This window comes from Rhipicephalus microplus, chromosome X (genome assembly GCF_043290135.1).
Source record: "Rhipicephalus microplus isolate Deutch F79 chromosome X, USDA_Rmic, whole genome shotgun sequence".
Lineage (NCBI taxonomy): Eukaryota > Metazoa > Arthropoda > Arachnida > Ixodida > Ixodidae > Rhipicephalus > Rhipicephalus microplus.
This window is the reverse complement of record NC_134710.1, coordinates 277,048,000-277,061,053: the sequence shown is the minus strand read 5'-3', so window position 1 is coordinate 277,061,053 and position 13,054 is coordinate 277,048,000. Positions and strand designations below refer to the sequence as shown.

At 38.9% G+C, this 13,054-nt stretch overlaps 1 protein-coding gene across 3 annotated transcripts in view; it reads right to left on the bottom strand.

The window, feature by feature from the left end:
* Window positions 1-13,054, bottom strand: part of LOC119161478 (guanine nucleotide exchange factor VAV2) — a 253,021-nt gene that overhangs the window by 57,939 nt on the left and 182,028 nt on the right. For 2 of the 3 annotated variants that reach the window (XM_075879212.1, XM_037413969.2), the window contains 3 exons: window positions 12,076-12,184; window positions 5,290-5,397; window positions 3,833-3,901 (listed from right to left, as the gene is read on the bottom strand). In XM_075879212.1, coding sequence (XP_075735327.1) covers window positions 3,833-3,901; window positions 5,290-5,397; window positions 12,076-12,184 — 286 coding nt within the window. Of the gene's footprint in view, window positions 1-3,832; window positions 3,902-5,289; window positions 5,398-9,316; window positions 9,417-12,075; window positions 12,185-13,054 lie in introns of all 3 variants that reach the window. The other variant, XM_037413970.2, reaches the window with a different exon arrangement.

The window sequence follows — 13,054 nt, the reverse complement described above, 5'->3', positions numbered from 1 at the left end:
CTGCACATCAGCTTTAACAATCAATAAAAACATGTTGCATAATGTGGTTTAACTTGCAGCTACGGCCCATCAAAAAATGCCATTGAGCAAGGCTGGGCAATGGTGCATCAGACTTTTTACTGCCCGCTAGATATGTAATGCAGGCCTATACTTCAGTTTCTTAAAAAGCAAGCAGCAATGAAATAGCTGTGGACTGCACTGAGGGTGCCTATTTTGAAATAATTTGATCACGGGAGCAGCCATGAGTGCTGGATTAACGAGCAAGCATGCGTGCACAGTCCAGCGTGTTTGAGGGAAAAGAGAGCTCGTTTTCGTGTCCTCAGACTGATAGATTGCGATACAGCCAGGGGTAATTTCCACCCATGTGCACTGGAGCGTCGCTATTTTATCCACCCTTTGCTCATATTGCAGCCACGTGCTGTTAACACGGCATATCGGAATTGCAGACATAGCAGACATTCTTTGCGTTTTTGTGTGTTCAAAGTAAATGCAAATAAAAGCATCGTTTACAATACCTATTTGTATATTTAAAAAGCGTCCAGAGGTGACTCATCTAACTGGGCACGGCAGTATTCCAACGCACACACTTGGTGCATAAACAGAGGCGATCGGCCAAGGCCACAGATTCCCTGTCTGAAGCTCAAGTTCCTCGACCACATTCGGCGCCCGCACAAAAAATACTTCAAGGCGTCAAATGTAGAATTTGAAGTTTTACTGCGTTTCCTCAGTGGGAAGCACCATGAAAACTCTTTTGTCAGGCAGCTGTGAGCAATCGCTTCCCACACGGGAGTTACAGCCCCTTCCGCCAGAGAAACTGCGCAGCGCGAATTGATCTTAGTGAAAATGATAAAAGTGGTGCTCCAGGAGCCAAACCAAAAGGAAACAAATGCCAAACTATAGACAACCGGATGTGCCTGCCCATCTCAGATGGTGGAAGCAGACTTGTACTGGCCATGCACACAGTCCGCTGCTCACACTTAATTTGACTCCAACAGTGTTAACGCTTTGCTCTGCTCCTGAAGCGTTTCATGGCAGCAAAGTATAGCTCCTGGCAAAATTATTTTGCAGACTACCATTTGAAGCTGAAGAAACTCATCCCAGAGAATCGATATTTTCACAGAGTTACCGAGTTATACATCACAGCTTGATGCCGCAGTGCCTCAATGAACTCCACGCGTACAACACTGATTTCTAATCATTTATTACTGTGTTTATTGCTACTAATTTGCAATGGCAAGACATAATTACTCAATACAATATCATGCCAAATTGAAAAATTGTACGCGATCACAAATGTCATACAATTTTCAGACCCATTTGTGCTTAGTCTTGCACAAGGGCCTCTTCACACAGGAACATGGACTGTGCACGCTTGCTGCTTGTGTAATCCTGTACTCATTGCTGCTTCCATGAACAAATCATTTCGAAATTGGAATACTCAGTACAATCAACAGCTATTTTGGTGCTGCTTTCTTTTAAGAAATTGAAGTATAGGCATGCATTCCATACTTAGCAGGCAGGAAGTCCAATCTACAATTGCCTAACCTTGCGCAAGGGCATTTTTTGAAGGGCTGCAACTACAAGTCAAACCACTTTATGCAACATGTTTTCATTATGTGTGAATGCTGATGTGCGGAAAAATGAGTGGTGAAAGTGTAAAAAATATCAAAATTTTTTTTAATTGTCATCAGAAGTTGCATGTTTTTTTGTCATCATGTTGCATACTCTCTTTTTTTAATTTGGCACGGTTATATACTTTTACTGAAAAGCATTATTAATATAAGCTTTGACAGTTATATAAATAAGCATGCTGAGAAAGTATTGCAGAATTTTAACCACTCTGTCGGAAGCCTTTTTTGAAATAAAGGCCTGCAAACTACTCAAAAAAACGTTTTTTGGCCAACCTTGAGATTTTTTTTAAAAATATCTCAACAACCCAGATAAGCAAAAAATAACTGAGAGTAAGCAAAAGTACGCCTATATTAAGCTAAACAAATTTTAAGTACGTAGCTTTATTGTATTATGTGTAACTCATCGCCAAATTAAAAAAAAAAAACAGCAGAGCAGGTAAGCGTAGCACTCCACCTCTTCGTCATTATTAATTTACTGTGCTTTGAAATAATTTCTTATAGCAAAACCAATTGGGGATCTCTTCTTTCCACTCATCAGGCAACAATATATACAATTTTGAAAGAAATCTAAGAGGTCCACCAGCCACGCTTTGTTCGATCTTACGTAGAATCACCCAGTTGCATCTTAAAAAAATGGGCCTCCTGATCAAGAGAGGCTTTCCAATTTTCTGAGAGGTGGGTGGGGGGTCATTGTCAAGCTGGACTAGCTATGCATTAGGAATGAAGTACACAAAATAAGCCTGTCATTTCTACAGTCTAAAGCTAGAATTTTCTTACAATGATCATTAAAACATTATATTACAAGTATAAAGAACAAAGTGCAGCTGATAATTAGCAATGATAAGGTATGCAGCCTTGACGCTTGCCTCCTCCCCTTGGCTCCTGCATGACTAATGCCGCTGCCCTTATCAACCTTTTTTATTCTAGTTTCGACACAGAAACATCTGTGGTTGGGTAAAGACATAAAAAAGCAGGGATTCCTTCTATGGATAATGAAAAAGAAAATGCTGTTCTTTGCAAGCTTACTTTCAAAGCCGCTCAACTACATCACAAATAAACGAGAAGAAAGGCAACAAATAGAAGGGCCCAACTTTTGTGAGTGACAGCCATAAAATAATTTAATTAGATTTAATCATACATTAAATGTACTACAAGCATTATAGGGTTACACGAACTGTAAATGAAATTTTTTTTAAAGACAAATTGTAACTAGTGTAATAGAACTCAGGACCTCCACATTGTGCATTTGTGTTGGTTCTACCACCAGTTGCTCTATGGTGGCAACTGCTTATCTATCCGCCTTCTTAGATACATATGTATGTGTACAAGATTTAACTCTGGCAGTGCTAGCCCATCGCTTGTGGCCATGGCCGCAGATGTAGAACAACTTGTTGTTTCATGGTGTCCAGTAGTTCACACGAACAGTTAAGAAGCTGGCCAATTAATGTTCATTTGCTATTTGAAGGCATAAAAACTACCAGAGTTGAAATTTTTGCTACGCAATGAACAAGAAAGAGAGCCAACAGGGGGGCAAAGTGACTACTTACCCTTGTACGTTAAACATAGCAATATGTAACGGTATGTGTAAAACCAATGGGGATTAAGAAAGGCACACAAAGTAGAGAAAAACCGTGTACCTGGAATGCCTCTCAGCATTCCCTTCTGTTTTTTATGTACTGTCGCCCTCCACAACAAATAAGCCCCCCATGCCCCTCTTTTTTTTTTTGCCATAACAACAAATAATAAAACCCAAAAAAGCATAGGAGTACCTATAAACAATTCCATGACAGATCACTGGATCACATAAACACATCTTCTCACTATGACCATGCATATTCTCTGACAGTAAATGCCACTTGTGTACATAAACTGTGCATCTTTTGCAGGTATATAGAACGATGTCTACAGCTGTTTCTGAAAATGGAATTCATCTTTATGCCCACAATAAAAAAAAACTTTACCATGTTCAATTCAGTTTTCACAGACAGCCCACGCAATTACATCTTTATTGAATCACACAGTATACTGCCTTCCTAGGCAGAAATAACCTTTCAGAGCAGTGTCTGAATAATTCACAAAAATTTTTTATTGCAACTCCATTGAATGCAGAATGAAACAGCTTCCGCATTGAAATAACAGAGCTACATTAACATGCAGTGATGGTATTACACAGGACAAGCATTTTTGTTCATTTTACTAACCTTGATGTGCTTGAATATAATCTCATTTTCTTCAGGTGTCAGGACATCTTTCAAAGGGCGCATAAAATCCTTGAGGAATAAAAAAAATTAAAAATACATAAACAGTGTGGCATGGTCTTGCACTTATTCTTTTTCTAAAGAAAGCATATCTTTTCTGCTTCTAACTTAGTGCAAGCATAAGAAGTTCAAGGGGGCAAATGAACACGTGCCATGCACAAAGGAAAGAAATTCGATTGAAAATATTCAAAACTTTTCAGTCTATACTTTTTTTTAGCCTGAAAGAACCTAGGCAGCTCTTGTAGAGTGGAGAGTTATTCATATGTATTAGACAAAATAGTTACACACAAACAACCACTATAGATGAATGATCAGTACAGTGGTGGTGGTGGTGGTGGTGGTGATAGCAAATTTCTTGAAATTCTACTCGGGCAATACCTTGCAGGCCCAAACACTAGGATGGCCCCTAATGAGGAGTGACCCTTTCATCCCAGGAGACGAGGGCTTGCTGTGTTCGGACTTTATGCAGCACACAAATAATAAGAGCATACATTGCTTCCTATGACATGGCAGCACTCTGCGCAATCTCAAGTTGGCTGATATGGTTTGAGCCTGTTCCAGTAGTCACTCATTAAGAGTTCAGCATTGTGAATTATGCCTGCCCATGGTTATTATTGCACAAGAAAAAAAAAAGCATCTGCTCCGTTAGCAATTTTTTTGAAGAGTTGTGGAATTGTAGCATGTGCGTAAACTCTGAGCGATGTAAAAACTTGAGAATGCTGCCTACGAATTATAAGAATCCTGGTACTTTGTGAAGCAATATAAACTTTCATATCTGTCAGCACTGGTTCCACTACAACCACTTCTTTTAAAAATAAAAATATCTGTCAGCACTGGTTCGACTACAGCCACTTATTTTAAAAATTCTTAACTATGACTAGCTGTCAGATTGCAGAATAAGTACTCTGAAGAAATAAATTCTACATATGCTTCACTAGGTAATAATAATGGCGACCTGCACTTTCAAAGAAAACGAGACCGGAGGACCCTGATCGACAGGAGGAAGCTGGACTGAAAGTAAGCACCCTGTAATGTCCCTGTAAGCACCCTGTAAGCACCCTGTAAGCACCCTGTAAGCACCCTGTAAGCACCCTGTAAGCACCCAGGGTAAGCACTCTGTAAGCACCCTGTATAGTTAAACCCCTTTATAAGGAGCACGCACTGGGCAACAATTCTTGTCTCTTATATGAGATGTTTCTTACAAGCAGGGTACCATTTTCTTATCAACCCCTATTTTACCGTAAGCACACTTGTCTCTAATATCAGTGTCTTTTATAAAGGGGTTCGACTATAGTTGCTGAAGGTCAAAAAGCAGGCATTATGACCACTCATTATCCACTAGCCCTTGTGAAGTATCACTGTACACGACACATAAAAAATCAACGTGTTGAAACACTTACGCGAGTAATCATATTGAGGGCTTCAATATAGTTTTTTTCTGTTTCTATGAGCTCTTTGATACAGTAGTCTCTCTTTTCCAGAGGTGCAGTAGGAGCAGCTGCAGGTACCTAAATCACAAGAGAAGTCACATAAGAACACTCCAGCAGACTATAAGGCGAGCATGCATATCGCGCTGCATCCTGCAGCTGAACAAATTACAGTCGACTTCCATTACTTCAATGCTGCTTCAGTCTATCCCACCACATTTTTAAACATACAACAGCAATAGAAAGTTCTCACCCTTGTACTTTTTCAGAGAATTTATTATTCACAAGTATGTTACGATGATCCCAAATTTGTTAACACAAACTAAAAATACAGTGATCAGCTTGGGTGGAACTCCACAATTAAACTTCTTAGCACGAAAACAAATGGACAAGAAAGAGGGGAGGTGGCATATACAAATGCTTACTTTCAGCTAAAGCTTTAATACAATGTGGTCAGAAATAAAATTGCAGTTGTAAGTTAGCACTTGTTTGCGTCAATTGACCCTTGCCTCATATACCATTTTTGTGCAAAGAAGTTGGATAACTTCTTCGCACAGTTTTAAGAAGGAGGTGTAGAAGAGTGTTGACGACAAGCGTTGAACAATGTAGCCAAACCCACACACACAAAAAAAGAAGGTTGCAGACTTCAACAATTTCTCAAATATACTTAGAAGTAAAATGGAAAGTTGGTATAGCCTTTTGCACTGCTAACAAAGATGATTAAAACTACATTTTATGGAGGAAATCGATTACTTCAGACACTCCTGCTACTCTATTCAAAAACATGCATGAATCACTGTTGCAAGGTAATTATTCCATAAAAGAGTTAACTTTCACAACTATCTTTAAAATCGGCATTTAGTTTGGATATGCGCATTATGTGGGACAACGTACATGCCCTTAAACGGTTGAATTAATGAAAGTCGACTGTACTTTGTACAGAAACCAGTAGTGTGTTGTTAAATTCCACTGTGACAAATTTTATGGTCAACACGTGCATGCATCGAACGACCTCGCAAGACCTTGCACGCAGGGTGCTTCTTTGTAGCTGCACCAAGAACTATTAAGGCAAAATAATATCACATTGATTTTTTACAATTCAGGTGTCCAGACATATAGCCTCAAGAAGTACCAACTAGTGCCCTAACAGACATTACCAGAATTACCAGAATTGTATTTGAGTAATCTTTTATTTGGACACTTCAAGTGAAAAATGCATTAAGAATGTTCGAAGTCCATTGTACATTTCAGCATTATCTACACAACAATGTGTGACAACTAAATGTGCAAGTATTTGGCATTCAGAGGCTCACTGAAAGCAAAAAGTAAATTTAAAAAAAGAGCTCTACAATGCTGGCCTAATTGCCTTTTGATATCTTAATGCTGATGCTATAACTCCCGGCATGACATCACCAAGAGATGCCTTGCAGATTGCCTTTATTACCCCACAATTGTATACTGAGCCACAGTGGCGGGTCCTGATGCTAATGACCTGCAAAAACCACACCATCACTTCATCACGCCTACATTCTGTGCAATTCCCCATCAGTCAGAATTCGCTGCTGTCAACATAAATATTACAAGCTGCTTGACAGTGAAAAAAAAAAAGGAAATAAATATTGAAAGTGCACAAACCCTGAGGTCAGCAGGGATTGTAAGGTTATGCCACACATTGGTTATGACGATAACAAGATGAATGCAAGAATATGGGAGTGATATTGAGATAGTAGTTAGATGCTCTCCTCCCCCAACTTGAGTTGGTTTTGCCTCCAGTAAGGAAGCAAATTAAAATTGCCTCTTAGCACCATCTGACAAAAGCTTGTTCAGCTAAAACACTGCTAAGTAATGAAAAGAATGGACTTTGAATGGACTTGGACGTATGAGCAAACTATGATAAATAATTGAATAGTTCCAAAGAAAATTTATTATTTATGCATGTACCTGTGCAAACTACTCCATATATGTAGAGTCAACCAATACGGACACTTCGATGGTAAATGAAACGTAACCTTCCTTCATATTTTTTTTCACTTCAATTTTGGTGCAGCTAGGAAAATACAAACACACTGTACTACAAGGCCTTGCTGATTTTGATAGCATTAGAACACAGGTTCAATTTCATTCTGTAATTAACTGCTCATATCAGGTGCATTACTAACACATGAAAATATATAACTGACAGAAAAAAAAAAAAATGTAACCAACACACATGCAGGAAGGCCCAGCACTTTTCCAGGTTCAATTAACAAAAGATATGAGAGGCACTGCAAATGTACCTGAACTTTTGCCAAGTTGAATTTCACGTGCACTCAATCAGAGCAGTAGGGGATTAATACTGTATCATGTGTAGCTTACATGATAAAGTTATTAAAACTTTAGTGTTTCTATACTATGGTACACTCTGATAGTGAAACATCAGTTCTACATCTTTCAAAGAACTCCATATAACCTTATAATTGGAGATCTGTTCAACCCAAAATAAATAGTTGCAGTGCCTATTCATGCAGTGACTTTTCATAATGCCCTTTATAGCCAGCACTCTAGTGGCCACTGGAACACAGTGGCTTGTTCTGGTAGGACTAGTGAGTTGAGGCACGAGGCAATCGTACATGCCACTATTGTCAAATATTGGCCCATTGTCATATATCAGTGTAGAGAAAGGTTTACAGTATGCTGGAGAGAGATCATTTTGTTCGGTATATTTAATATTGTGATCAGTAAAACAAACTCACGCTACTTCTAACGGAAAGCTGTACCAGTCATTTTTTTTATTGTGTTCTACTAAAAAAAAGTTGAGAAGAACAAAAAACAAATGCAGCTGCACTACTACAAAACCTGACGAAGTGGGTAGCACTGTCGCACAGTGATTCCTGTACGTAGTAAGGCTTGATTGGGTAAGGCAACAAGAAACTGGAACCTTCTAGCAGGACACCTGAGCACTGCATGCCCACAGAACTGCCACACTTTTCAAATTCTGTGCAGGTGGTTACAATCATTGCATACTTTTGGCACTGCTTGGCTAAGTGCAGTTGTGAAGCACTGTGTAATTAGATATATGCAGACAATATAATTACATCACACAAACCATTTTCATATACATGCATCGGATGGCCAAAGAGGCATCTGAAATATGTGGAAACTGTGCTGTTACAGCTGGCTTAGGCACCATAGTTGTCATGTGTTTGCAAGGACCACCTGCTTTGCTTGCCATTTTCCCGACAAGTTTCCTTTCAACATTTTGATATATTTCTCCTGCAGCTTCGTCCTTTTACAATTATTCTGGCATTCACGGCAGCCTTGGACCCTACTGCAGGAAGCCGGTCATGTGGCAAGTCCATTGAACAGTCTCTATTCGTAATGCATAATTTGCATGAACCGTTTTTCTAAGTTCATTTAGTATGAAGAAGTGCATAGAGAAATGCAGTTTTTCATACATAGCAGAGATGTAGAATCTAGGTTCCATTGTATTATCCTACAAAAACTATTATGTTAAACTGGTAATTCTCTTGCTTTCGTCACAATAGATAGCTCTGTTTCTACAAACAGATGTTCAATGGTATAAGCCTGAACAATGCCGTCCAATTTCGTAAGTTGTGAATGTGTCTGAAAGGGGGAAAAAGATTAAAAATTAATTAAAAAAGAAAGATTTGGGATTCACGCAATCCCACTTAAATCATCGCTGTTACGATAAGTTTGGTTGCATTGTTGTTGTATGTGTGTGATGATTGAATTATTGTATGCTGTGTGATGTTTGGCTTGATTGCCTTACTGCCTGTACCATTCCTGCTTGGGCTCCATGCCTGCAGTATCTTGTAAATAAATAAATAACTGCCGGGTAAAAAAAATAATGGGGTACAACTTAGGCTCGAATTAAAATTTGGAGTAACCTCTTAAAATAACAAAATAGCTACTAGGCCAAATACTTGCTAGTGCCATTATTGCTCGAATCACTGCATTGCTCATTCAGCACTGGCGAGTGAGGAATAGTGTAGACGCATACCTGGACCCTCCGAAATGCACAGAGGTCTTCGTAGATGTCCTCATCATCATTGGTCACTGCCTCGTACTCATACTCTCCAAACTTGCCAAAGGCCTCGTTGCTGACATGCACAAGACATGCAAGGTTGAGCAACAAGGCAACAGAGCAGCACAGGCACACAAGAGAGCAAACACAGGCACGGCCGGAGACAAACAGTTTCGCTGCCCAAACAGTGCATGTCATGCAAAAAACAAATGCAGTAATAAATGCCTTTGACAACAACAACAAAAAAACATTGCTGCCCTTTGTTCAGTGCTTAAGACAAACACTAGCTGTAAGCCAATTATAGTTAGCACCGCTAAGTTTCAACAAGAAGCAGCATAGCTGCTACAGAGTACTAAAGATTACCAATTTCGAAACTATCTCTTTATATAGCTTATGCAAGAATACAGTGATGGAAGCGACATTTTGTTTTTTGGAGCAGATTCTGGAGCAGAAGAAATGGTGCTTTGGAGCAGGCTTAAGTGTCTTCGTAGCGGAAAAAAAAAAACGCTATAGCTTAAAGTTGCTACTGATGTTTTCAAAGCAGATGCATGTTACTAACGACTGCTGAAGTCTAAAACATCACTAAAACATCTAATAAATATTTATATTTATTATTAAACATGCCGTATACTAGTACGCAGCTAGTACACAAGCCGTATGGTAGCAGCATTGGCGTAAATCATAGGGGTAGGGGGAGGGGGGGGGGGAGAGGGTCAAGGGAGTGCGGACTTTTCTTGTGTTCAGGTTGGGTAGGACAGCCTTTGCAAATGTCCCCCTTGAGGTTTAGCTTTAGCACATGATATAATTGAGTTAACAGTTAAGTAGAGCACAATGAACATTTTAAAGGCTTTTTATGTGTTACTGCGTACCTGTGTGAAATGCCACTCAGCTGTGTGAACTACGGAAATTGCAAAAAAGGTGAAAAAAAAAAAAAAGACTGAAGAGAACAATACGATTGCTCGAGCTTCGACCCCATGCTCGTTTTTCTTTATATTCTAGTTGAAAGCATAATTTAATTCTTATATAAATAAAAATACAACCCATATTAAAAATACAAATTGGCCACCATGGCCTGGCATGTGTCACCCCTTGTGATTTTTCTGGATTTACCTCACTGAGTAGCATACTAGGCTGATGGTGTATACAGCTTGCTTTTGGTTTCGCTTAGGCTCAGTGGGTGGTCTCGTAGTTGAACTTCATTCTTTTTAGTTTGCCAACACCATTTTGGAGCAGGTTTGGGCAGTTACTAGCAAATATTGCACTTTGGAGCAATTGGAGCAGCACTTCCATCACTGAAGAATATCTTGAAGTTAAGAAAGAAATAAAAACAGATATCAAACTTTAAAATATGAAAAAATAAACATATAAAAACCAATGACAGCATGCCACGAATGAAAGACCATGCAGTAAACAGTACACATAAAATAGATACTAAACACACACACATGTACGTAATAAGTAGATACTACATCGAAGTTGCAAACAGGACACAGGAACTTTGAGGGCCTTGCTATTCAGTCAAAAATGAAACAGTTCCTCCACAAACGTGTTTCAATCTACTGGGGACCAACAAATTTGATGAGGTGCACTCAACAGTCTCCCACTATACAGCAAATAAGCAGAGCTTCAAGAAATACACCAACTAAAGCATCATGCTAGCAAGCTGCAGTCACACTAAACTAAAAGCAATACACATGCCTCTACTTAAATGGCCAAAAGAGATATGAACACAGCGTTCTTTTCGGAAATGCAGTGCAGGCACAGCGACACGAAACAAGGAACCGTGCTATTGCCAATCATTCCTGGATGCTATTTGAGCCAAAAAAGATTTACATATGCCAGGTTCATTTAACAGGTGTGCTACTCCCTTGTTCGAAAAGCACAATATTAACAGGAGATCAGGTCGTATTGTATACATCTGTGAAAATGAAATTTACTGATCATGCCCACTTCCTGATTTCTTATAACATCTATTAGCTATTACACTGACTTTAACAGTGAAAATACATTGTTCCAACAAGTGACATCGTTTACCCGAGACTTATTGTGCAGATCATATTCCTGAAACAAGTATATATATATAAGTGGAAACTATAATTACAACACAAAAAAGGCCATTAATTAAGCTCAATAAGAATATACTTCTATAATAATAATAATAATAATAATAATAATAATAATAATAATAATAATAATAATAATAATAATAATAATAATAATAATAATAATAGAATAAAGGGTACACATTTTTGTCCTGGTATGCTTCATCTTTAACAGCCAATAAATAAGTCCAAGGTCACAAAATAAAGCAAAATAATGGTCAAAGGAACAGTGCAAATGTTTTCCTTCTGAAGCAATTAAAGTTATGTACGAATACATAGAAACAGTCTCTGAAAAGAATATGTTGTGCAAGTGAACACAGAAGTTACCCACCTTAAAAATATTGGCCATAATTTCCCAAATTGCACCCAAGTTAGAGGCAATAGCAACTGCTTAACATGAGCACACAAGAAATACAATGGCATCAAGGGAGGAATGACCGCACAAGACACATTCTAGAACAAGGAGTAATATAAAGGTGTCTGTCTTACAACAAAACAGACAGCCTTGCATCGCAAAACAGGATGCAACTATAGTCACAAGTCTAATCATGAAAAAAATGCTGGGCCTTTTTCAATATGAGGAGGAATCTGCTCTTTGGGTGCACAGCCAGACTGGCTCAGACAAGGCACTACCTCATTCACCCGTAGGGTGACGTAGCACAAGTCTTCGTAAACATCTTCTTCACGTGTTCGACGAGGTGTTACAGGAAAATCGAAGACCACCATAGTGTCATCATTGTGGCTGAAAAGGGTGGCATCGACAGGTTCGAACAATGACAACCCGAATGAACACAGTATTATGGTACGCTCATGAAAAGAATAATAAACAAACTGACAATTCTTAAGTTACTTATAAAAGTGAGTTCATACTGTCACACGGTTGCTTTGGAGAAATTTGAGTCGTAAGTTGGCAGCAGACACTCCCAGCACATATATGGTGCTGGTTGTATAAAACAGCAACAAATAGTAGTGTTGTTAAAATGGCTAGTTGAGAAACCATGTCTCAAAGGCATCATGTAGTGCTCAAGTGGCTAGGAGGGAATCGTGTTGGAAATACTCTGGCACTCTAAAAAGTATGCAGCTTTAGGAATGGAGCAGCAAAAAGGTGAAAATTTATAGTTTTATATCTAGAATGACGTCAACATTCTATAGCCTTCATTACAACATAAACCTAGCTGAAACTAATAAAACTGATAAAATATTAAATTTATGTTTTTAGTTATTGAGGAGGAAACAACAAAGGAGACCTAAGCATACAACATTTTTGGCCATGATGAATGTCACCCATATACCATCAGTCGAAAGCAAAGCACGAGCTGTTAAAGATTCCTCGTAGTGGTTACAACCCCTTTTCAAAAAGAGAAATAAAAAACTCTCTTGCAAAACAAGCACAGCGATATATATGTTCAGCCATGGTCTTCGAGATTCCCTGCAGGACAGACTTCCACATTGCCTTGTGATCTCTGAAGTGATGGCGAACAAATAACAGTGGGCAACAGAATCTAGTTACAGTTTGTACATGATTAGTCACGGCCGGGGCCCCAACGTTTCTGCTGCTTTGCCAAGCCAGAGTCGATAAATCACACTGTACCTTTGGTATGTGCCCTCTAGC